This window comes from Artibeus jamaicensis, unplaced genomic scaffold (assembly GCF_021234435.1).
Source record: "Artibeus jamaicensis isolate MK-2021 breed Jamaican fruit bat unplaced genomic scaffold, CSHL_Jam_final contig_464, whole genome shotgun sequence".
Taxonomy (NCBI): Eukaryota; Metazoa; Chordata; class Mammalia; order Chiroptera; family Phyllostomidae; genus Artibeus; species Artibeus jamaicensis.
Window position 1 is genome coordinate 17,299,929 of NW_026521842.1, and position 26,221 is coordinate 17,326,149.

At 32.8% G+C, this 26,221-nt stretch overlaps 1 protein-coding gene across 6 annotated transcripts in view; it reads right to left on the bottom strand.

Annotated features, from left to right (window-relative positions):
* NFAT5 (nuclear factor of activated T cells 5) overlaps positions 1-26,221 on the bottom strand; it is a 132,735-nt gene that overhangs the window by 36,870 nt on the left and 69,644 nt on the right. For 5 of the 6 annotated variants that reach the window (XM_037162540.2, XM_037162539.2, XM_037162538.2 and 2 more), the window contains 4 exons: positions 16,863-17,421; positions 11,987-12,179; positions 9,287-9,477; positions 7,193-7,365 (listed from right to left, as the gene is read on the bottom strand). In XM_037162540.2, the coding sequence (XP_037018435.2) occupies positions 7,193-7,365; positions 9,287-9,477; positions 11,987-12,179; positions 16,863-17,421 (1,116 nt within the window). Of the gene's footprint in view, positions 1-7,192; positions 7,366-9,286; positions 9,478-11,986; positions 12,180-16,862; positions 17,422-17,871; positions 17,934-26,221 lie in introns of all 6 variants that reach the window. The other variant, XM_037162543.2, reaches the window with a different exon arrangement.

The following is a 26,221-nucleotide window of genomic DNA, read 5'->3' on the forward strand; positions in this document are numbered from 1 at the left end:
TTTGATAAAGGGTTAATTTGCAAAATTTATGAAGAATTCACACAACTCAACACCTAAAAAACAAACAATCCAATTAAAAAGTGGGCAGAGGACCTAGGCTAAGTAAAATAAATCACTTAAAGACAAATACCAGATGATTTCACTTACATGTGAAATCTAAAGAACAAAATAAATGAGCCAACAAAATTGAAACAGACTCATAGATGCAGAGAAGAGACTGATGATTGCCAAAAGAGGAGGGTGGTGGATGTTAGGGGACTGGATGAAAAAGGTAAAGGAATTAAGAAGTATGAATTGGTAGTTATAAAACAGTCATGGGATGTAAAGTACAACACAGGGAATATTGTCAATAATATTATAATTACTATGTATGGTGCCAGGTGAGTATTGGAAATATTGGGCGGAGTACTTTGTGAAGTGTATGACTGACCACCATGCTGTATACCTAATATAAAATAATATTGAATGAAAACTATAATAAAAATTATTCCAAGAGGGTAAACAGCAAAAAAGTATGAAGATTCATGTTCCTAATCTGATATAGTATAACAAAATAATATAAACAATATACCAAAACAGAAAACATATATACCTTCATTGTCTGGAGAAATTTAAAGATGTCAAGAATGTAAAAGAGGCCCTAACAGGACTCTTGTTGGTTATTAACCAATAAGCAGAGCTCAGTTGGTTAGAGCATCAACCCCATATGTCAGGGTTGTGGGTTAGATCCCTGGGGTCAGATCACATATAAGAATCAACCAATGAATGCATAAGTGGAACAACAAATTACTGTTTCTCTCCCTCTTTAAAAATCAATAAATTAAAAAAATAAATTTTTAAAAAAGAATGTAAAGGGGGATGATTCTCCCATCCTCTTAAAAACAAACAAAAAGACAAGCAATGTATTCAATGGCCACTGTTAGACCAACAAACAGAAGCAGGTCACAAGGCACAACATGAATTTTGGCATTAAGCCTTTTTCCATTGAGTGTCTCTAGACAGAATATCAAATATCTGTTTCCTCTCCTCCCTTCCACCTCTATCACCTTTTGGCCCCTCTTCATTTACTACCTCACTCTCATCTTCCTGTTTCCTTCTACCTCCCAATCCAATTCTAACCCTTCTTATTAACCTATTTCCTTTTCACCTCTCATTCTACTCCAGCTTCTCAAACCAGGCAAAAAGGTTTTATTTATGGAAATAAACACAAATGAGAAACTTGTAATGGAACAGACATTCTTATTTTTACTTTTTTAAATAAAGATTTTGGGGATCTTTTGTTTCACTATGTATTATTTGTATGTTTACTTTTCCTCTTGCCTCATATACTCCACTCCAAAGCTTACTAAGTTCAAGCCTTGAGCTCCTTAAAATAGTTGGGATAAATTTCAAATTCTTTAGCTCAACACATAAGTCTCTTTATTAAGGAGATCCTGCCTACCTCTATTGTCTCAAATCTTACCACTTCTTCATAGATATCTTTTTGTTTCAATCACATCAAACATCACATGCATATAAGTTCTCTGGCTACTCCATTTCCTACCCTGTACTTTGCATTCCCATGGCTATTCTGTAAATAATTGTTCTTCTTAATCCTCTCACCTCTTCAGCCATTTCCCTATACCCCCTCTCATTTGGCAACCATCAAAATGCTCTCTGCATCCATGATTCTGCCTCTGTTCTTGTTTGCTTAGTTTGTTTTTTTAGATTCAATTGTTGACAGATTTGTGGAGTTTTTTGCCATTTTATTATTCATAGTTTTGATCTTTTTCTTAAAAAAGTTCCTTTAATATTTCATATAATAATGGTTTGGTGGTGATGCACTCCTTTAGCTTTTTCTTGTCTGGGAAGCTCTTTCTCTCTCTTTGATTCTAAATGATAGTTTTGATGGGTACAGCAAACTTGGCTGTAAGCATCTGCTTTTCATGACTTTGAATACTTCCTACCAATCCATTTCTAGCCTGCAAAGTTTCTTTTCAGAAATCAGCTGTCTTATGGGAACTCCCCTGTAGGTAACTAACTGCTTTTCTCTTGCTGCTTTAAGATTCTCTCTTTATCTTTAAGCTTTGGCATTTTAATTATGATGTGTCTTGGAGTGGGCCTCTTTGCATCCATCTTGTTTGGTGACTCTCTGTGCTTCCTGGGCTTGCATGTCTATTGCCTTTGCCAAACTGGAGAAGTTTTCTTTCCTTATTTTCAAATAGATTTCCAATTTCTTGTTCTTTCTTTTCCCCTCTGGCACCCCTATCATGCAAATGTAGGGCCTCTTGAAGTTGTCCAGAGGCTGCTTATACTATCCTCATTTTTAAGTTCTTTTTTCTTCTTGTTGCCCTGATTGGTTGTTTTTTGCTTCCTCATGTTCCATATCATTGATTTGATTCTCGGCTTCAACCACTCTATTGTTGTTGCCTTGTAAATTGTCCTCTATTTTAATTAGTATACCCTTTGTTTCTAAATGGACCTTTTTAAAATGCTATTGAGGTCCTCACTAAGTTCCTTGAGCATCCTTGAAACCAATGTTTTGAACTCTGCATCTGGTAGATTGCTCATTTCCATTTCATTTAGTTCTTTTTCTGGAGTTTTGATCTGTTCTTTCATGTGGGCCATGTTTCTTTGTCTCTTCATTTTTTGTAGTCTCTTTTTATTTGTTTCTATATCTTAGGTAGAACTGTTTGACTCTGTGCCTTGGTAATGTGGCCTAATGTAGTGGTTTCCCAGTAGGGTTCAGTGGCATAGCCTCCCCTATCACCCATGCTGGGTACTTGAAGTATGCCATTTGTGTGGGCTGAGTACACCCTCCTCTTATAGTTGAGCCTTGGTTGCTATTGGCAGATCAATGGGAGGGATTCACCCAGGCCAGTCAGCTACAAGGATTGGCTATGACCACTTAACACCAACCTCTGCCTTCTGTGAAGGATCAGCTGTGCAGAGGCAGTGTAGTGTTGCTCCACGTAACCTGTAGCTGTCCACTGGGTGCACTGACCCTAGGGTTTCCTGGGTGGTACAGACCAATGTCAGCCCCCACCTGTGTTTTGCTTGGGGCTACCCTGCCTGAGCTATAAAGCAATCTAAGATGGCTGCTACTTGTGCTGGGCTTGAAGATTCTCAGGTGAAGCCAAGCTGTGAATCTAGGCCGGCTGCTGCTAGTGCTGGGCCTCGGGCTCATTGAGGCCAGCTGTTGCTTGAGGATTTAGGAAGTTGTGAAGCATAAGCCAAGACCAGACATTTATATAGAAAAGCAGCTCGGGTGGGCCTGTAGTTGGGTGGGTGAAGTCTCTGGGGATCTCCAAGGCAGATCAAACAGTGTTAGCCAGGTTGATAGAGTCTCAGGTATGGCACCAGCCTACCAACTCTGTGAGGGAGGGTTTAGAAAAGAGATAAAGACCTCTGCTTGCCTTGATGCCAGACACTTCAGTTTCTCCATGTACACCACTGGTGCTTTCAAGCTGCTACCCTGGTGCTAGAGCTCAGAGGGAGTGAGCCTGAGTAAGTGAATCTGTGTGTGAGTTTTTTAAGAAGAACTGCTTGGGGATCCAGCAGTTTCTTTCAGCGACTCGATCCCTGCTAGTTTTTGCAGCCAGAAGTTGTGGGAACTTATCTTCCTGGCACTGGAACCCTAGGCTGGGGGGGCTGGTGTGGAACTGGGACTCCTTGCTCCTGAGATATTCCTCCTGAATTTTTATCCATGTGGGTGATGGACAAGCCTGTTTCACCTCTGAGCATCTCCTACCAATTTGGAGGGATGTAGTATCTTTAATTCCATAGTGTCAGACTGCCATTCCCCCTCGATTTCTGACAGTTCTGAGTAATGGTTGTTCTATAGTTGTAATTTTGATGTAGCTGTGGGAAGAGGTGATCCATGTCTGCCTGTGCCACCATCTTGACCAGAAGTCATTGAATATATTTATATACACTTCCTTCGACCCAAAATGACCCTCATCTAAGTCTTATCCTTCTGGGTGTATCCCTATTTGTCCTTTAAGAAACAAGTAAAATTTTACTATCTTCAAGCAGTCTGGATTAGAGGTTCTTCTTTTCTATGTTTCCACTGTACGTTATATACACCTTTATATCATTTCATAATATAATAGGGAGTTTGCCTTTCAGTTTTTACCCTAGCCCACTGGACTTGTAGGCTCCTTAAGCTATCATGTCTTTATTTCCAGAGTTGGGCACAATGTAAGTATCCATTAAGTTAATCGTGAAGCTTTTCCAAAACATTCATAAGACTCACTTCCTGAGATTAAGTGACATGTCTTTTTTTTTTTTTTTTAATGCAATGGGACTTGAACAGATAGCTAGGACTGAGAAGGACTGCATTTATACTGAATAAATGACTGCCTGGCAATGAGGCATTATTTTGTTAGAACACTACTGTTTTTACTAATTAAACTATAGCCTCAAAAAGCAAAACTAATTGAAGAAAAACAAAAACCTCACCTGAACAATTTTACTGCCTTCCAAAATTTGTTGACTGATTCCATGAATATGAAAAGTTTTAATAATACAGCACACTGTCTTTTAAAAATAGGTCAAAGAAAACAGTTGAAGAACAGAGACCAAACATTCAAATTGAAACTGATCAAAATAACTGTTCCTTTCAACATTTTTGGAAAAATGATATTAAAACAGGGAGTAAAAGTATAGAAAATGGTGATTAAAAAAAACTTTTTTCTGTGAGTCCTATGATGGATTTCAGAGAAATATTGAACAAGAAACTACCATATGATCTAACAATTCTACTCTATGGTATATACCCTAGAAAACTGAAAACACAGGTGTACAAAAGAACTTGTACAGACATGTTCATAGCAGCATTATTCATAACAGCCAAAAGGTTGAAAAACACCAATGTCCATCAACAAATTAATGGATAAACAAAATGTGGCATATCCAAACAACTGAATATCATTCAATTGTAAAAAGGAATGCAGGACTGATATATGATACAATATTGACAGACCTTGGAAGTATAATACTACGTTCAGTGAAAGAAGTCAAATACAAAGGCCACATACTGTATGATTTCATTTATATGAAATGCCTGGAATAGGCAAATCCACACAAACAGAAAGTAGAATAATGCTTGCCAAGGACAGGGGTGACAGCAGTATGGAGGGTGACTGCTACCAGGTACAGGGTTTCTTCTTGAGGTGGTGATTAAAATGTTATTAAGTTACACAATGGTGATGGTTGTATAACTTTGTGAATATAATAAAAACCTCTTAATTTTACAGTTCGAAATTCTGAATTATATAGCATGCAAATTATAACAGTAAACTACTATAAAAAAGAAAGCATGCATGAATCTGATTGCTTATAAATTTAAAATACTATTGAAGTTGGGACATCTTACCAATTATAGTAAATTTGGAATGGAACTACCCCAATTAGAAAAGCTTTAAAACTCAATAAACCATCTGTAGAGTATTCATTCTGTCCCTATCTGAATGTGACAGAATGAACACAGAAACTATGATATTTAAAAGCAGCCTATTTATAATTGAACATTACCCAGATTAAATAGCCCAAGGAAATACTAGTACCAAAACATATTTTTCACAATAATGAAAAGTAGAGAAATCCATTTGAGCTCTCTTAAGATCAAAAAGACATTTCAGTACTTTCTTTTTAAAATTAGGGTGTTTGCTAAGCTAATTAATGGCTACAATAATTTCTGAGATGAATTAAAAGGAAAAGAAAAACAAAATTTATAAGGGTAAATAATCTCACAAAACTAAACTATAATTAAATAACAAAGGCTCTGTAATTGTCCTAAGGGGTAGCAAGATCATAATAGCCATAACAATCCAACAAGAAATTCAACTGAATGGAATGGGTCTCTTCTGTTCTTTTGAATTCAGGTATAAATTACAAAGAAAAAAATACCAAACAAAATTACACTTAATGAAAATCTTGTTGAGCATTGTATAAAGGGAATATTTTCTTACCTATTATTTGTAATCATACTCATTAGAGGGAAACCAGAATATGTGGTGATTTGCATTCAACAACATGACTGAATTTAAACACGTGTCATTTACTGTCTATGCTCGGATTAGCAAGATAAGAATTTCATTTCCCATTTCCCAACACTAAAGTACAATACTTAAATTTATAATCAGATCCCTAACTGCTGTATATTTACTAAGTTCTGCTTCTACCTTACTGTTTCTTTTAAGTATAGCTGACATATAATTTGATATTAGTTTCAAGTGCATAACAGTGATTTCACATTTATATACCCTGTGATGTGATCACCACAATAAGTCTAGTAATCATCTGTCACTGGACACAGTTATGATATTATTAACTATATTCCCTGTGCTATATTTACATTCCTTTGACTTATTTATTTTATAACTGGAAACTTGTACCTCTTATTCTTTCACCTTTTCACCCACTGACCTCAGCTCCCTCACCTCTGGCAATCATCAGTTTGTTCTCTGTATTTATGAGTCTGTTTCAACTTTGTTCATTTATTTTGTTCTCTTGTTTATTTTGTTCACATATAAGTGAAATCATATGGTATTTGTCTTTCTTTGACTTACTTTACTTAGCATAATACCCTCTAAGCCCTTCCTTTTCTTGCTATGGCTGAGTAATATTCCATCGTGTACATGTACATCTTTATCCATTCATCTGTTGATGGACATCCAGGTTGCTTACGTATCTTGGCCACTGTAAATAATGCTCACAAATGAACATAGGGGGCACACCTCTCTCTTACCTACTGTTTCTTAGGTTTACAACACAAAATACAGTTAGGATCAAAGCAATTTATCACACAATGAAGATGTTGAGAAAATCTTTTAACTTTGCTATTTACTTCTGGTAAACTATTCAAATTACTTCCTTTTTTTAAACATTTTTTTATTGTTCAAGTACAGTTTTCTGCCTCCCCCCCCAACCCAAGCCCTCCCCACTTCCCTCCCCTGTTCAAATTACTTCTTAAATCAGTATAGGATGACATTAGAAAACTATAAAATGCTATATACATCTTCTGAATTTTATTCAAAATTACCCACCTTTAGTCTAGAAAATCTGACTATAGTTTTTAATTATTCAAATTTTGCATGATCAAATGCTGGAGTATGTGAAACATCTGAAATTTAGAGATGTCTGAAAGATTAATAGAAAATAAAAGAGAAAAACCTCTATATATTTGATATCTTCATATTTTCTTACTTACTACATAAAATTGGCGAAGAGGGTGTTTGCAGAGTCAAAGTAGAGCCATCTTTCCTTGTGATATTAACTCGAAAAACCAATCTGGCACGAGTGCTTTTTTTCTTGGAACCAGCAATCCCTATTCTGGCTTCAACATCAGCATTTCTCAATTTCAATATCCCTACGCAGTCCACCCTACACACAGGAAAAAAATACATTAACTAATATTTTCTGTTGTACATATAATATTTTTAATAAAACTAGTTTCTGTTTTGAAAAGTTACTTCCTTATTAATATTTGAATATTTAATATAAGGTTCCAATTTCAAAAGGCAAGGAAGAATAAATTCTGAATATTCCTAATTCCTAATCATGTCAGCTTGTCATTTATAAAGGGAAAAAAAACAGTAAAAATGTAAAATCACTATTTCAAAATCAGAACATAAGTAATGATTAACAAATGATATTTTCACGATTTTAAATAAATAAGTAAATTTAGTCTCTTTCTTTTGGCAGTTAATTCAGGTATTAAAATAGAGGAAATTGGTTTTACTTTATAAATATTAGCAACTGACCCCCAAAGAATGGAACACTATGTAGCCATTAAAAAGTATACAATAACCCTGGCTGGTATGGCTCAGTGGACTGAGTACCAGCCTGTGAACAGAGAGGTCTCTGGTTCAATTCCCAGTCAGGGCACATGCCTGGGTTGCAGGCCAGGTTCCCAGCTAGGGGTATTCTAGAGGCAACTGAATCTGTCCCATACTGATGTCTTTCTCTCTTTCTCCCTTCCTTCCCCTCTCTCTAAAGTAAATAAATAAAATTTAAGAAATATTTTTTAAAAGTATATGATATAGGATAATATTTAATATTATGAAAAATGCTCATGATAAGTGAAAAGCAGGTTATGAAACAGTGGGTACAATATTAAATTTTATCAGAATAAAGGATGGAAAGATAAATATCAAAATAGTGGTTACTTTTGGGAAGTTGTCTCTTGAGGGGAGGGGTATGGTTTTAAACCTTTTATGATTTTTTTTCTGAAAAAAAATTTTTTAAATATTTTATTTATTTATCTTTAGAGGGGAAGGGAAGGAGAGAGGGAGAGAAACATCAATGTATGGTTGCCTTTCGTGCGTCCCCTGATGGGAACTGGCCTGCAGGGAACCAGCCTGCAACCCTGGCATGTGCCCTGACTGGGACTAGAACCACGATTGTCTGGTTCCCAGGCCCGCGCTCAATCCACTGAGCTAACCTTTTATGATTATTATTTTTTAATTATTCTATATTTTCAACTTACAAAGATTAGGTACTATTTTTATAATCGATTACTTCCTTTCTTCCACTATATTTATTTTATAATTTTCAAAAATTTAAGAAATCTTTACTAATTTTTTTAAATTTTCTTTTCCAATTAACCTCTTACTAACCTACACAAAAAAGATTTCAAAAGGAAACTGAAAACCAACTAGAGGAAAGTCTTTAGCTGTCCAATACAAATAATTACAATACAAGTCCATTCTGTATCAATATATTTGGCGCTGTGATGGTTCAACTTTAGTCTTAAAGATCCTTAACGAAATGCTTAGGGAAAAAGAATTTTAATTCAAATCATTAACACTTCTAGTATTTTTCACGCAGTTAAAGTGCTTTAGATGAGAAATGTATCATCCCAAGACATAATTTTTTTTTGTAATATAAGAAAATAAGAACAGAATGTATATATTTAGACTAGCTTTTCACATCAAGATGGTTCAAGGCACCATAAATGGTCTCTGTTAAATGGTTGCTATTACAATACAAAAACAGAATTGAGGAAAGCAAATCAAATTGTAATTTTTATTTTTAATGTTAACATTATTAATCCCAACAAATTATTCTATATCATTTTCTGAAAAGCCAGCATTTCATCTGGCTTTACTTTCTTACCTTTCACCACAAAAATTCTCTGACAAAGGATAAAAGAGTTAATTTTAACGCATTATCATTCTGCAATAATTTATTTTTTAATTTGTAATATTTAAACACTTAAATAAGATACTCAAAATATTCTATACATTGGGAACTTAAAAATAAGTCCATATATAAATAAATAAAATTTTTACTAATTACTTACGCTAGTGTCATGTTGTTGCTTGGATCAAGGCCAACTTCTATGACAGTAGTGCCTTCAATGTCCACTTCTTTGCAGGGAGTTGTATTTCGCCCAGTTACCCTGCAGGCCTGATAAAATCCATGCGGTTTCACTCTACCAGAGTCATTACCCACAAACACTTGCAATACTACTGGCTCATTATGGCCTTCCAGCTGAAGTGAGATAACATAAGCATAAACACTAATTAGCCTTTCAAATAATCTATCTGTAAAATCAAACAGTTACTACCAAGTCTTATATCTTATATTTATAACTGGATTACAATAGAGAAATAATTTAAATCCTCAAGAGAAACAGAGGTAAAATATTTTCTTAAAGGAGAATTAGCTGTTTCTATAGAAAATAAAGTTTAAATTCTGCAATAATCACATTTAATTTCAATTTTAGATGTTTAATGATAAATTATCATTTATAATTAATATGTACAAGATAAGAATGTTTATTCAGGTAAGAATGAATACACAATACTTTAGGTATTTATAAATTTATGGACTGCCAAAAGAGCATGTGGGTCACTCAGGATTTACCGCCACCACTAATGGAAAATTGATTAAACTGTGTTAGAGGCATCCTTATTGTTATTGTTTAATGAGTACCTATACTCAGTTTTTACTCTTTTAAGGCTATTTGAGCAGAAAAGTGTTTGGAGTATAGCTATCATAATAGTAAAAGAAATGGTGCTCATTTTCATAGATGCAGACATAGGACATTATTAAGTCCTGGACCAAATCATTATGGTCTTAAAAACGGCTAAATTGAAATAGGGCCTATATGGATCATTACAAGTTTCTAGTAAGTCTTCATAAATTAAATTATAACTTGTATGCTGAAGAATAAATAAACATTTAAAATAGCATTTGGGAACAAATGTTTCCAATGCTGCTTCTTGATAAGGTTTACAATTAAACACTGAAGCTGCTAATATAGAATGCAGAAAATCACAAAATAACTCATATGATATACACCAAAATACTTGAAAAAAACTCATACATCTTTTCTGTCCCAGTATAGCTATATCTCTGTGACATGATATCATAATGAGGCAAATAAGCAATCTACCCAAACTCAGTCAGCAGTACCTAGAACAGTGTCTGGCTAATAGAGGGGTACAGTATTTGTTGAGTGAATGAACTTAAAAAAATATTTTACTTATTTATTTTTAGGGAAAGAATGGTGGGAGAAAGAGATGGAGAGAAACATAAATGTGTGAGAAAACAATGATCTGTTGCCTCTCCCACACCCCAACCAGGCATCTAGCGCACAAACCTTTAGGCATGTATCCTGACTGGGAATTGAACCACAGAATTTTTGGTTTGCAAGAGGAAGCTCAACCCCCTGAGGCACATCAGTCAGGGCTGAATAAACAAACTTTTAAGGTCAGTCAATTCACTCCCTATCACAGGTAATTATCTAACAGTACTTCTGACCAGATGAGAACTTAGATACAGCAAAACTTAAAGTCAGGGAAATTAGGTCAAAAATATTAACTGAGCTATCAACATATCTAGTTAGACTAATATTTACAAAAAGCGTAACTTCTCACTTATCTGTTACTTGTTTTGAGTTTAAGGGACTGAGGATGAGTTGATGTGGTGAGTGGTAGAGGGGCAGATATGATATAGTACATGTGACTATTAACCAACCTTATAAATGGTCAAAAGCAAATTTCCTGATCCCAACTTTCTAGCAGTATTTCATCCAAGTATAAAATGAAAGGCAGTCCAACTAAATATTGTTCAAATAACACACACAAACTATTTATCAAGAATCTGCTACGTAACTAGCCAAAATTCCTCTCAATTTGGTATCAGGTTGGAAAACTTGTTAAACATCCTCTACCCCCTTTTTCTGGTTTGTCTTCAAAGAGAAATATACTCTGTAACAAGGTATCCAGGGTGCTAAATTTAAGCTCCCTTTTTCTTTAGTCTAAATCCTGGAAAGATAAAGACTCAGTTGATATCCTAGTCCTTAAACTGAAGACTTATGTTACCTATCAACCAATGCTTTTCTGAGTTGAACAGTCCTAACAGCCATTTCAAAAACCTTCTTTTCACTCTGGCTGGTATGGCTCAGTGGATTGAGTGCCAGCTTGCAAACCTAAGGATTGCAGATTTGATTCCCATCAGGGCACATACCTGGTTGTGGTCCAGGTCCCCAGTTGGGCACATGTGAAAGGCAACTGCTCAATGTATCTCTCACACAAGGAAGTTTCTCTCCCTCTTTCTCCCTCCCTTCCCCTCTTCTCTGAAAATAAGTAAAATCTTTAAAAAAACATATCTTATTTTCTAAGTCCATAATAATTTCTGAAATACATGTTTGAATTCACTTTAAAATTTCTTCTTAAATATAAAATTTGGGAAGAAATTTTATATTTATATTCTAATATGGTCATTACTGATATCAAATAAAAGAGGAAGATAAGTTATAATTTCCAGATTTTTTTATCAGAAGACATTCTCATTTCTTTCATTTAATCTAAAATTCAAATGATATTAAAGTAACAATATTTGGCTTACGGTTCAGACTTTTAATTAATTTCTATTATATATAGCTAGCAAGTCTACCCTTCTATTTCAGGCAGCTTTTGCTGGTTAAAAACAAAATAACAAACAAGTAAAACTGTAGTAAATTCTTCTATATATTGCTAAATTAAAAAAGTACCTTTACTGTAGGAAAGCCTTGCTGTGTTCTGTCCTTTACTGAGCCACGGCTACCCTCAGTCAGGTACCGAGCTCTATGCTGGGTCTCAGGTTGTATAATTATCTTCAGCTCCTTTCCCTCACTTTTAACAGGATACTGTCCACACAACATAGGGCTTTTCTTTACTCCAGTTCCTTTTTGGTTTTCCAATGTTCTGAGAAGTCAAAGCACAACATGGAAAGAGCATCAAAAAGTGTTATTTTTTTACAAAAGTCATCTAAGATAAAGGAGGAAACAGAATTGGCAGTAACATTAAAAACAACTGATTATCTTACTGACAAAATCAAATATAGTCTAAGGGAAGATACATTCCATAACAAAGTATATTTTTAAATTTTGTAATAAAATTTAACTAATGATGCAAAAGTAAAAGAAAGACAGGAAAGACAAGAATGCGTATGTGTAGTAGGAGGAAGGAACAGTAAATGCAATAAACTGGAAATAGCAGGAAAGAATATAGCTAATGCCACTTCCAACCTTTCACACTATACTTCGGTCAAAATAAATTTTTTTAAATTACATATATATGTGAGTGTTATACAAAGCTACAAGATTAACCACCACTATTCTTTAATCAGACTTGCAAAGCCAACAACAACAACAAAAAAAGAAAGTAAATAAGGGTAGCAATAAAAGAAACAAGCAAACAAAAGGCCTTAAAAAAACAACAAAGGCATATGTAGAATATTCCTTTGATAGCTTTCTCAGGACAGCAAACTGAGAAAATCATAATTTAACAAATCAGTGATTTCATGTTTGTTGGCAATTAGCTTTACTCTAAAACAAATTTTCCCAGAAATGTAATTTTCACAGTATTTTTGTTTGTGATTATTTAAATAATTAAAGCTCTTATCACATAAAAATTTTATAATCCGGGCTTTACAGATAAGGCAATCTAACTTATTTTTAAAAACTGTGTTTCTAACATTTATTTTGTTTATCATTCTTTTTCTATGTGGAATATAGATTCAAAGAACAGTATTTCAAATGGTATAGGACTTCCAGTAAATACCTTTAATGTGAAGCACTGCAAATATATGATAAAAATAAATAGAAAACAATTCTTAGTTTTCAAATAGTTTGAAAATATCCATGGACATTTAAAAATAGAGTCAGGGCCTGTAATGCTTTCTGTACGACCCTCCCAGTCCTAAGTTTACACTCACAATGACAGTACAGAAGCCAAGAGATGACTGCGGACAAAATTTCCTCCAAAAACAAACAGGCCCCAGGAGGAATATTATGACTTCAAACATAGAGGAGCAATGGTGGCTAAGCAGCCTAAAACTGGCTCTAATGTTTACCCCTGCACCTCTAACCAACTTGTTGCCTCAAATTATCAAATAACAAAACCAGTCCCGGTTCCACTGAGAGTACAACATATGGCTAAGAAAAGGGCAGAAGGATGGAGGAAAAAAGGCGTACAAAGGAATGTAATAAGACTGACTAGATAAGAGGAAGAGTTCTGAGAAAAAGTAGGATTCAGTCATCTTCATTTTCCCTGAAACTTGCACAATCCTTAAACAGTAGGTGCTGAAAAAAACATTTGTTGATAAAGGTAAATAGGAAGAAGAAAGGGACAAAGAAAGGAGAGGAAAAAAGGAGCTTCTGCAATAGTAAGATGAGAAAGCACCTGGATCCTAACTGGCCAAGGCATTCCATAATTAAATCAGATTACCTGAGTAAATCATTTAAAAGATCCTAGAAGAATAAATTTTATGAACAAAAGTATCAAGTTGAAGCTGGACAATAAATTCTACTTTTCTTTTCATCATTTTGGGTAGAAATGCAAATGTCTGCTCTGAATGTAATGTGCATTCTTGTGAAATTCTATAATGATATTCTGTTGTTTACTCATTTTAAAATAAAAGCAAAAATATTCACTTACTGAAACTAATATAAAAACATCTTTTAAATATGCATTGAAAGGGACTAACAGCAGTTGTACTAAGTGACTAGATTATGGATTATTTATTTTCTTCTATTTCTGTATTTTTCAAATATTTTTTATTAATACCTATTAATTTTATAATAGAAAAAGGAACACTTGAGCTTGAAATATATGAAAAATTTAACATATTGGTCAATTTGGCAAGATAATGGCTTTTATATTCACATACTATTTAAGCTAATACTTATGAGAACGACTGAGAATGAGTTTTACTATTTAAGTAAAAAAAAGATCTCATTTTGGATGAAGACTATTCAGTGGGTTGACAAAGTATACACATTGGGACTTAAAGAAGAATAGCAATGTAAGTAAACAATTTATGAAATGCTACTTTAAAGAATTCCTTAAAATTATCTTTATTCTCTAGGTTTAAATGTAAAAATAGAATACATAAATATTTATCTCTCTAAACATGTAAAATTATTGAAAACATCAACTAATTCTTAGTCATTCAAATTACTAATTTTTAAGGCATGATGGCTTAAGAAAATAAGAAAGTAGCACTTTAACTTATTGGATTTTACTTCTAAGTGACATCTAAAAAGAAAACCCATTTTCTTGACATATTCTATTCAGAAGTCTTAAAATGACATTCTAATTCCTTTGCACTGCACATCCTTCCAGTTGTTTGTAGTACAAAAATAATTTTCACTATAAAATGCCTAAAACAGGATTCGTACCCAGATAACATAATATCTTAATTTCTAGGACTACCACCTCTAAGATATATAAAGCTATTAATTCTCAGGACATTTGGTTGAAGAATTTAAGAATGACATGGCTAGGAATGTTTAAATACTGAGTAGTTTTTTTAAATGATTTTGTTTTCTTAATAAACTTTTACATAACACTTTAATTATATAAAAATGCTATTCCCATCTTGCAGATCAATAAACTGTTGTACTATAATATACTTGAGAGTATATTTTCTGTAATTTAGCATTATATAAATTGTAAGTTTATAGCAACATTAGATTTAAGACTTCACACCTTAGTTCTCAAAACATTTAAAGATATCTTTCATGTTTTTAACATTTCTCCTACTGAAGAATTTAGGACTTTGGCTTGATATTATCATAATAATTATCTTCAAAGGTCTATTTTCTATATGTTTATGTATGGTTTTATCCCTTCCTTGATATAGTTCTTAATAATTCAAAATTTAAACTTCTTCCATCATTTCCATATGCTAAGATAAAATATTTTTCATTACCTAAGAAGCTGGACATTTCTTCTGCTTGATGAGTTTCTGTTCCATGAATTATTTCATGAGAGATTTTTGTCTTGACAAATGTTATTATACTCTCCCTGGGTAACCTCAAATCATTTCTAAGATCTATCATACAAAAAGATATCTATCATATAAAAGGAGAAGCAGAAAAGATGTAGGTCAAGATATTTCTTTAATAGCAACTGAAAACCATGTGTGTTGACTAACACTAAGTCAAAAAAACTCTTTCTACATGAAACTTTTACATTTATTTCAGTATAAAAATAACAGTCTCTCTTCTAGAACTTAAAAAAAAACCCTTTTCCTATTGAAGGTCAAATAAACATATACCTGTACTTAATGATACATATATATGAGTGTTTTAGATCTGTGCTACTATGTTTCAGATCATTTTTATATAGGTAACAATTTTGCAAATATATTCTATAATTCTTGAATCTACTAATGGTAACATTTTAAGAAAGGGTATACCTTGTTTTCTTTTAGAATTTCCTAATCTGGACTTTCTAAAAATAAAACACAGTTCAATGTACATTTTCACTTAACTGCATCACCCTAAAGGAGTTTTAAATAAGAGTATAGAGGCAAGTAGCATAAAGTAATTATTGCTTAAATGGTAGATATTAGCTTAAAAATGTACTGAGAAGATATTTAAGGACAAGCTTAATATACATTAAAAATACTCATTATACTACTCAAAAGATGTCAATGATGTCATCATGTAGTAAAGCAATCGAGAGCTTCTCCATCACTTTTTCTGACAACCTGAAATTGTTTCTGACAACCTGAAATTGTAGATCATGGGTCACACTGTAGGACGATTCCCTGTCTCCCCAAAAATATCTCTCAAAATCCAGTGTGTTAAATTTTATCAAACTATATTTAATATACTATAGGAAATTTTAATTTAAAAGTCTAGCAATTAAATATTACAATAAAAGTACTTAAAGAGATTAAAAAGTTAAAATAATTCATAGTATTCTGTACTATATAGCACTGAAAATTCTGTAATATAGTTACAGAAATATACTTAGTGAGTGGTGAACTGGCAGAAATGAATGAAAACTCAAACATGTACCATGATCCTTTTCTATCACCCTTCAAATACGTAATCCAGAATTTCAAGAAAAAAAATGATGTATTTTTAAAAATCCCAAATCAATGCAATGTATCAAAGCTTAAAATGCATAAATCTAAATGATGAAAATCAAGCCATCAATTTAGTTTTTCCTTATTCCATGAAATAAAAAAGTCTAAAATCCTCACAAAAATGAAAATGGTTTGAACCATATGGAGAGATAGTATGAAAGAGAACAAACCAGTCCTTTGTGAACATTTTGAGTTGTTTTATCTAGAGACATTATATGCTAGTTATTTTTAAATATAAATCATTTTTTAATTTAAGTTATTTCAAAACAGATTATTTTATTTTATACTATTTAATCATATGCACAGTAAGATACCTATTGCTAAAATCTACTGATATTTTTTTCTCTAGTGAAACTTGGTAATTTTAAGTTAAAATTTTCAGGTATTTTAATGATAAAATTAGTACCTTTGCTTTATATGCAAACTTGAGCTGAGTAATTAAAAGAATGATTTTTTTTGTTTGTTTTGCATAATGGTGATAGAACTTAAAAAATGTGAATACCAACCCATTTCCTGCTTTTGAGTTGCCTTTGTTGTCCGTGGTAAGCTGAGAAAGCACATAATGAGGTGCTTTGGCACTGTCGGCATCAAATATATCCATATTAGATTCTTCACAATCTCGTCGTTTGACCCCCGGCCTCTGCTTTGGATTTCGTTTTCGTGATTTACGAGGTACCTCAGTGTTATCATTGTAGGAACTGGTGCTCATGTTACTGAAGTTGGAGGGGGAATCCTCCATCCACATACTGCAGCTCTGCTCAGATTCCAATCCACACCCCTCATCCTGGCAGGACATCCGACTGTTATCCAGCAAGTCCTCAGGTGGTGGTGAGATGTACAAGACTGTGTGCCTCTTCGGTGTTGATGGATGCTGCTGAACTGTGTTACTGGTTAACTGCTTTTCACTTACCCCTCTGTTACTTACCCCCAAGGCTGAGGAGCAGCTCTCCACTTGCATAGCCTTGCTGTCGGTGACTGAGGTAGAATAAATGGTAGGGCTGGAAGAGGTGGTAAAGGAGCTGCAAGCACCGCCCATGGAGGAAGAGGAGGGAGCTGAAGAAGCATCTGCAGTGTACAATTTAAAAGTAAATACACTGTACATGTTTTCACCTGTGCTGGCTAGCAGTCCCATTGAAAATATAATTTGTGAACTGATTGTTTTTCCCCAAAATGAATAGTTGAAATTTGGTTAAGTTTTAGAATACAAATGCTTCAAGCAATACAAGGCCTAAGAAATTCATTTTTCAAAAAATGCCCAAATAGCATTATGTTACTTGTGTTATAATTGATAGATTTTTTTAATCTAAATTAATGTTTTAAGCTGTAAAGCAAGAATAAAGCTTTTATTGCCTCAGCTGGATGTTCTGTAGAATTTTAATCATTTAAAATAATAAAGAAAACCCCAATATAAAATATATGCTTGTGGTCCACATTCAAAGCCAATTAAATAATTTATTATAGAATTTGAAAAGTGGGACTGTGCTTAGCCACAAAATATTAAAATAAGTTTCTAACCTATGAAGCAGAGAACTACAGGTCATTTTTAATGCAGACACTCCCTGCTTCAGAGGCAAATCCTGGAATAAAAATATGAGAAAATAAATGAGAAAAGAGCTGCTGATTATTCCAGATATCAATTATAAAATGAGAAATAAAGAGAAAAATATATATAATCAACTGAATTGGAGGCAAATGGAACTGGTACCATCACTAAGATTCTTGTCAGTATGATCTAGAAGAATAAAGGTGAAAAAGGTTTGATTTGGAACATGCTGGGCTGCGGAAGATAAGCAGTTAACCACTGAGGGTCTCCAGAAGTTAAAGTGGCAGTTCAAAACCATGATCTCTAAAATAAATAAATCCATCCTAAATGGCAGAATGACAAGCAGAGTAAGGACTGACTATTGGATGGATTTCTTGTACAAAGTATTTAATTATACTCAGCAACTGGTTACCACTGTTCATTTCCTTTCTCTTTAAAGGGCCTGCTTGATTTAAACTATTAAAGGTATTTCCAAATATGCGTAATAGTAAATTTTATTGGCTGGAATCTAACAACAAAGAATTAAGCAGAAAAGTCTCTGGAGATCACCAGAATCAGTTCCTATAAAAAAGTCTTTTATAAAACTACTTATCTATCATGCTTAGCAAAAAAGTTTTAAGTAGATCCTTTCAAATGTGTGGCAACTGGCAGAACAGCTCATTGAAAAATAAATAGGTAACAGACAAAAGATATGTTTAAATCTAAAATTAATTTTTATCTATAGCCAAGTAAACCACTGTTTTAAGTAGTATGATGAAACCTAAAATTGTGATATGCAATTAATGAAATTGTAACATTCATATCAACTATAATATATAAAGAGTGAAATATAAGAATGCCTATGTGTAGATAATCAAAAGCCATTGTGCCAAAGATCTATTTTTTAAATGAAAACAGGTACCAAAATATTTAGATCATTCCAAAGAACTAAATTCACTCATAATTTTCTTTACTTTTAAGACTAAAGAACACAGTAATTAGTATTACCATCAATAATGTGATCTACTTAATGCCCCTTGGAGAGATTATTCTCAGCTGCCATAAGTCAAGGAACCTACAAAGATTAGAAGATACCAGTTCCATTTTCCAGTTTGTATCTTTTTCAAATTCAGTAGCTGAAATTGGAAAATTCAGTCACTTTAAACTGCATTCCAATTTAAAGAAAAATTTATCAATTTTGTATCATGCATTAATGCAATGTTTTCTTAGTAAATATCTTAAAAGATTTATAAAAACTACAAAATCTAGATGCTAATGTCAGTGACAGTTTAGGAGCTGATTTGTAGCCACTTTGAGTTTAAATAACAAGTTTTTTCCTTGTTTTTTGAAAAACACAACAGAATTCATTTTTTAAAAAACAGAAAAGGTATTATGTCTGACATTCCTCCATCTGTTCCAACTATTGGCAAAAATGAAACTAAATTTTTATGTGTATATGAGTCCATGTTCTTTATTTTCAAAGAAATACAAGTATGCAGTATGCAATATTTGTAGTGGAACACACAAAGCATGCAGCATGAATGCTGTGAACTTGTATTTCTATAAACAGCTTTCGCCCACCCATGCTCTTTGAATCTAAGTACCATGCACATGAGAATGTAGAATATGAACATCGCAGGGATCCCTGTCCTTGACAGGTGTAAAGTACAGGTGAAAAGCAATTAGGCACTCCAAAACAAGTTATGTGGTGTTTATAAGTTTAATCTGCAAGATATAACCTAGTATTGCTCTTTGAGGTATATACTATATGAGTTTATCTTGCAAATATTATCAAAACAATCATGTTTATAAAACCCGGTTTATATATTCATACACAAATATCTGTTCTGGGACAGGTATGCCAAGCTGTGATCTCATACCCTACATAAATTAAAATATTCTACACATTTTTCTTAACATCTAACACATAATTTTAATATTTTACCTGTAGATTCCTGGACATAGTTATTAAATTAAAAAGTTCATTAGCACAAAACTATGAAATGGAAAACAAATTCTGTCAAAAGACAGGAGTAGTAAGCATCCTTTAATTAAAAAGTACTATTAGTTTTTAAGGCGTACCTCATTTTGGCCCTAAATTACAAAGATTCTACTCATTTTAAGACTATAAAAATGAGACAATTTTTTAAAACTATAAAACTCTTTACCATAGTATCATTGTTGCTCCGATAAGGATTATAATGGTGTTTAAAATCTTTCACATAAAGATGTTATATTCTAGTTAGCAAGACATCACCTAAGTGCATTAATAATGATAGGTGAGGTGGAGGAGGATAAGACTATGAGCCCCTTGAAAACATGGGCAGCATTCTTCCCATCTGAGACCTTTCCAACACCTATACTGTGCCTTGTATGTTATTTGTTATTAAATTAATTTATGAGAAGCCAATATTTGATATGGGCACTGAGTTATATTAAATTCACAAATAAATGTACTAATATGTCCATAATGGACACATGAGGTTTATTAAAAAAAGGATTTAATACTCAAAATCCTTAGACTATATGTTACCATAATAGCATTATCTGATCATGGGAAAAGGCTTAAAAGTAACTTAAGAGTTTAGAGGTAACATTCACCATTTCTACAAAGAACGCTTTAATAACTTTCTTTCTTGAAACTATATATAAGCTAAATTACCCACTTGGGTACTAACCTATAAATGTACTAAGAATAAAATATCTTTAATATTAGCTATTAAAAATAAAGGCATAACAACAATATCAAGAACATTTTAGATTTTTAAACATTAGTTTGTCATTTCTAAGCATTCCCAGAAAAGCACTAAAGAACATTCCTGGAAATATTATAAGTGCACTTAAGGTCACTATATGATTAAATAGCAAGAAAAACCTTAATTGACATCCTGTTGAACAAAAAATGCTAATGCAATCCTGCTTCATATATATATTCTCTTTTATTTATAAGTTCTTATAAACAAAACATGCCTAACTACCTCCCCTTTGCTTGGTTTTGAGTCTCCATTTTTATCTATTAGGAATGTAGATATTATGTTTAATTGCTGCATATCAAAATATTAAAACTCCAACATAAAAATGTTTTAGTAAATGCTTATATTATCTCACTGAGTAATTATAATGTATCTATTTTATAACTTTATACTGTATTTGTTCTTAAATCCCTTATGAATCCTTCCTAAAGACTGAAGTTTTTCTTAAATTTTTAAACTTATTCTTTCACCTAATGTATGAATACATTTTTATTATATTTTTATGAAAAAATCATCTTTTAATCTAGACAAATTTTATTTTTCCTCAGTAATTTCTGTGACCACAGAGAGCACAGCAAACCAAAGGGGAAAAAAATAAGCCATTTCTACAATTTACCAATATGAATTTATAATCTCAAAAGAATGGATTATTTCTAAAATTTATAAATGAAGGGAAACACCACATCTATAGTGTTCTAATAATTCTATTGTTATTAAGAATAGCCAATCAGTAGATAAAATGCCAATAATGATGATGAATTCAAGTTGGACATATGGCTTCTTTTAAGAAAATGGATTTGTTAAGGCTTACTACAAATAGTCAAAGCAGTTGAAATAAAAAGAGTGGCAGATAATACCTAAATGGATAACCCAGGATTTGCAAGTACTATTAATTTGATTAGAAGGACAAAAATGGATTTTAAAATGGTACCACATATAGAAACCCATGTAGATTTTACGTACTCCTTGCCAAAACTGCATTTTAAAATTAAGAATTATTAGTTCTAGATGTTTGAGGCAGAAATTATTTTAATCACTGTATCACTTTAGTGTTTTAACATATCATAAAAAAGAGATGATACTTTATATGGAACTAACCAAACTTTTTATAGAAAGCTTTGAAATTAGAAATATTCTTTAGAGTTCTCAGAAGGAACAAATATCTTTTAATGATTTAAAATATATGACATAAATTACAATTAACTAAGCTTCCAAAATAAAAATGTTCTCTAAATTTTCAACATCAGTGTAAAAATCAGTCAATTTTCCTAAGAAAGCCATTAAAACAAAAGCCATAGAGTTTTGCAAGTATATTGAGTGAACCAATAGTGGAACAAAGAAGGAGTAAATTATTGACTGCTCAGAAAATGATCATAAAAAACAACACAGGGTGTTTAGAAATAATTTCTGGTCTAAAAAAAACTGTTTAACCAAAGTTATGTTTTTAAGTATTTCATTTTTCTTTCTGGTAACAATAGCTTCAGATCTAAGTATCTTGTCTGATAAAAGTCACCAGATACAAGGATGTATTTTCACATCAAAGAAGAAAGATATTGAGAGAAAAAAATTATAAGGCCAACATTAATGTTGCCAAGGGATTGAAAAATCTAGGACACACAAAGTGGCTGCAAACCTGCTTTGTCAACACCTTACATGCCAACCTTCATTTTCTACTTTTCTTCTTCTTACAGTTTTAATGTAAAGTTTAAAACTTTACCAAAAGTTTTAGTTTCAATCAGTATCAATCCACTATTTAGAAACAAAAAATAAAAATAAAAAAACAAAAAGGAAAAATAAAGAAAGGAAGGAAGGAAGAAAGAAAAAAAGACTTATGAAGAAGTCTGAAAACCGACCTATACCCTGGGTGAGATTGGATGGGTTAAGTGTCTCTGGCACTATTTGTCTTCACTATTGACAGACACTGTCACACAACCCACCACACGATGCCTGTCTCTGAATGACGAAGCTAGAATGCAAGTTAAGTGTATTAATAGAAAAAACAACTAGCATCCCAGCATATAAAATAAGCAATCAGATTATTTTACAAAAAAAAAAAACCCAAAAGAACAAAACCCAAAAATTGTAGGGTCGATCACTTAATTTATGTTTAAAACAGTTTCAAGTTCCCACCTGTACTTTTCCCACCCAACATAAGTTTACATGCTACAATAAGCAGTGTTTTAAAACAACCTTTAAAATTAAATCATTCACATCCAAATAAATGCAAATGGGAAAATTTCTTATCCAAACTTTTTGTTAACTCATATTCACCAAACTGTTCTCTAATATACTAATGCAATCTAATCCATAAGCCAGAATGTTCTCTCATACAGGTGGTTTTAGGCTGTCCTCTTACCCAAGTTCCCTTAAACTCTTTAAGAGGCTATACTCAAACAGTAAAACATATTTACGTTTTAGCATCAAAAGAATCTTTTCACTTCTCCAGCCAACTTCCACATACTTCCTCATCCCCCCTTCAAAAAGTTACAATTTACACTTCTAAATTATATATGCTACTGTGCATAAAATGTCTGATCCTGGAGGCTCTATTTTTAAAAATAATTAGCACTACTGCTAAAGGTGAAAAGTTTGTTACTGATTTACTGGAGACCATCTTTTTCTTCTCCAGTCCCTCAAATGCCAGGCAAGGTTCTAATATTACACAGTGATTAATTACTCTCCCATTTTTTATCTGAATTTGCCTAAAATAATTATTTTTCCTTTGTTAGTGTATCAATAATATATTCATATATTTATTAAAGAATGTTTTCTGAAAAATTCTTACAAAATTTCTAAGTGTCCTAACACTTTTAAGAGCAATGTTTTAAATATATATTTTGTCCTATTCAAGCCAAGGTATCTAAGCACAAAGTAAACTATGTACTAAGCACACATTACAGAATTTTAAAAATTTTTTTATTGATTTAGAGAGAGAGGAGAGACATCACTTCGTTGTTCTACTTATTTATATACTCGTCATTTTTTTCTTACATGTGCCCAGCGAGGAATCAAACCTACAACCTTGGTGTATCAGATGATGCTCTAACCAACTTAACTAGCTGGCCAGGGCTAGAATTTGTTTCTTAAATCTCCTCCTACTGGGAAAGAAAGATGCTTTCCATCATCTAGTCATTCACATACTACAGGGTAGCCTTACTATTTATACTGGGTGAACAGACTAAAGCCCAGAAAGAATCCTCTACCTCAAATAATTTCAACACAAAAGAATGGTTGAGAATCTGTGTACAGTTTTGGAATGCTATTCTATAGAGGCAGGTAATATAAAAATGTGCTTCCTCTATCAGAAATCGAATAAATCATAATGTTTACAAAAGTTATATAAATAATTATACTAGCTTATAACAAAACTTATTACATTTTCAAACACCTCAGGAAGAACAAGTTAAAAAACAAAAAGGACAATTTTTGTACCACTTGAAAGGCAATGTTACTTTAAGACAAAATGGAGATTATGACTACATAAACTTAAAAACTGGAGACAAAGTTCTGAAAATGCTATTTGAATATCACTTCAATGCTTTATCACATAATGCATTTAAAAATAATAAAGGTAATCCTGCCAATACTAGTTCAATGTCTTCCCATTTCCTTTTTTAGAGGTGACCAAAAAAGGAAAAATAGTATTCGTATGATTAAAACCTTCTACTTTCATTAATCAATCAGGTTTTACACCTGGGTCTAGACTAGAGTGTGTATTAGATCCAACTCTAGACTAAATAACTTGTCTAGGCAAAAAGAAATAGAAGTCATAAATTGCTCTACCAGAAGTTTTGATAACTGATCATGCAAATTTATCATTTCATTTAAAAAAGTGGTAAGAATTCTAAGAACTCTTAGTCAACTTTACAGAATGATCCCTTTAGGAGCTATTTTCTCTAAGACTCATCCTCTATCAATATTCCTTCTACAAGGGTTCCCACTGAGAGAGTGTCGATGTAAAATAAGTCAGAAAATCAATCCTATGGCTATATCTCCACTGTGTGTGGCTATATCTCCACTGATATGCAAAACTTCAAAGAAAGGTCAAAAACAGACTCAGTGAAAATGAAAAGAAAGAAGCAAAACAAAGTTGAAAATTATTCTTATAAAAATAAGATCTAATTTTTAAAATGTTATTAACAAATGAAAGGAGAAACATATGGGAGGAAGGTCCATGTTTGCTGAATGGTAACTAATTATCAGGTAATGTTAAGTATTTTAAATACTTATGTTTATAGTCCCATTAAGGAAAGGTTCATATTATCATCTAGTTACAGGGATGATATTAGTAGAAATTTATTTAACTTCTACAAGTTTCCATCTACTTGACAGGAATGATGATAGCAATCAAATTCAAACTGTGTCTTTATAATTCCAAAGTCAATACTAATTTTATTTCATATGTGCAAAAGAAATAACAGTAAAACTGTAATACTTGTGCATGTGTGTGTATGATCCAGATCATGGGCATATATAGGCCTGGCATGTTGAAGTGCTTTCTTGTTCATTCTGATTATTTTTTTTTAATTTATTTCTTTATTTTTAGAGAGAGGGGAAAGGAGGGAAAAAGAGAGAGAGAGAAAAATCAATGTGCGAGAAAGACATCAATCAGTTGCCTCTCATGCGCCCCCAACTGGGGACCTGACCCACAATCCAGGCATGTACTGTGGGAATCGAACCTGTGACCTTTCAGTTCAGCAGACTGGCACTCAATCTACTAAACCACATCAGCCAGTGCTGTTTTCTGATTTATTTTCATTGACAATACCTTGTTATGAGGGAATGATATGGGAAGAATGAATTTTACATCAGTGGACTAAGTAAACACTGCCAATGAATAAAAACACAATACTTATATTTTCGGATGAAAAGTTAATGTACCCTTATTTATGCCAAAAAAATTCATCAGGTATGTACTATATGCCATATCTTTGTTACTTTTAAAAAGCATAGTGCATTGGGCATTTTGAGTATTTTAATCAGCTTCCACCTAGTGTTTTTTAAATTATGAAATATTTAAAAGTAAGCACCAATGTACCCTCTGCTCATATTCAACAGATGTTAACATTTTACTATGCATGATTTTATTTTTAAGAGAAAAAAAAGTCACAGAAACAGGTGAAGTCTATTTTTGTATCCTATCCTAATGTACAAGGTTTGTCCAGGAAAAGTCCACCTATTGTTAATATAATGAGAATGGTTTGCACGACATCCATGTAACCTGGCAGCCAAGGAGAGTGGACTGGAATGTGCATGTGTGAACAATGATGACTTCACTATACTAGTCAATGGGGGCAGTAGACACCATTGAGTGAACATGTATAATGTGTGACCATCACATGCAAAATAACTGAGCAAGTACAGCAACAAATCTGAATCAAATTTTGCATTAGCTTGAATATTCCTCCGTGGAAACTATTCGGATGATTTGGGAGGCCACAGTTATGGCCAACTGGTGACTGGCAACTTCATCATGACAACATACTCATGTATCACATCCTGTGCAGAGTTTTTTTGGTGAAACATCAAATCACCCAGGTGACTCAGCCTCCCTATATCCCAGATTAAGTATCCTACAACTTCTAGCTTT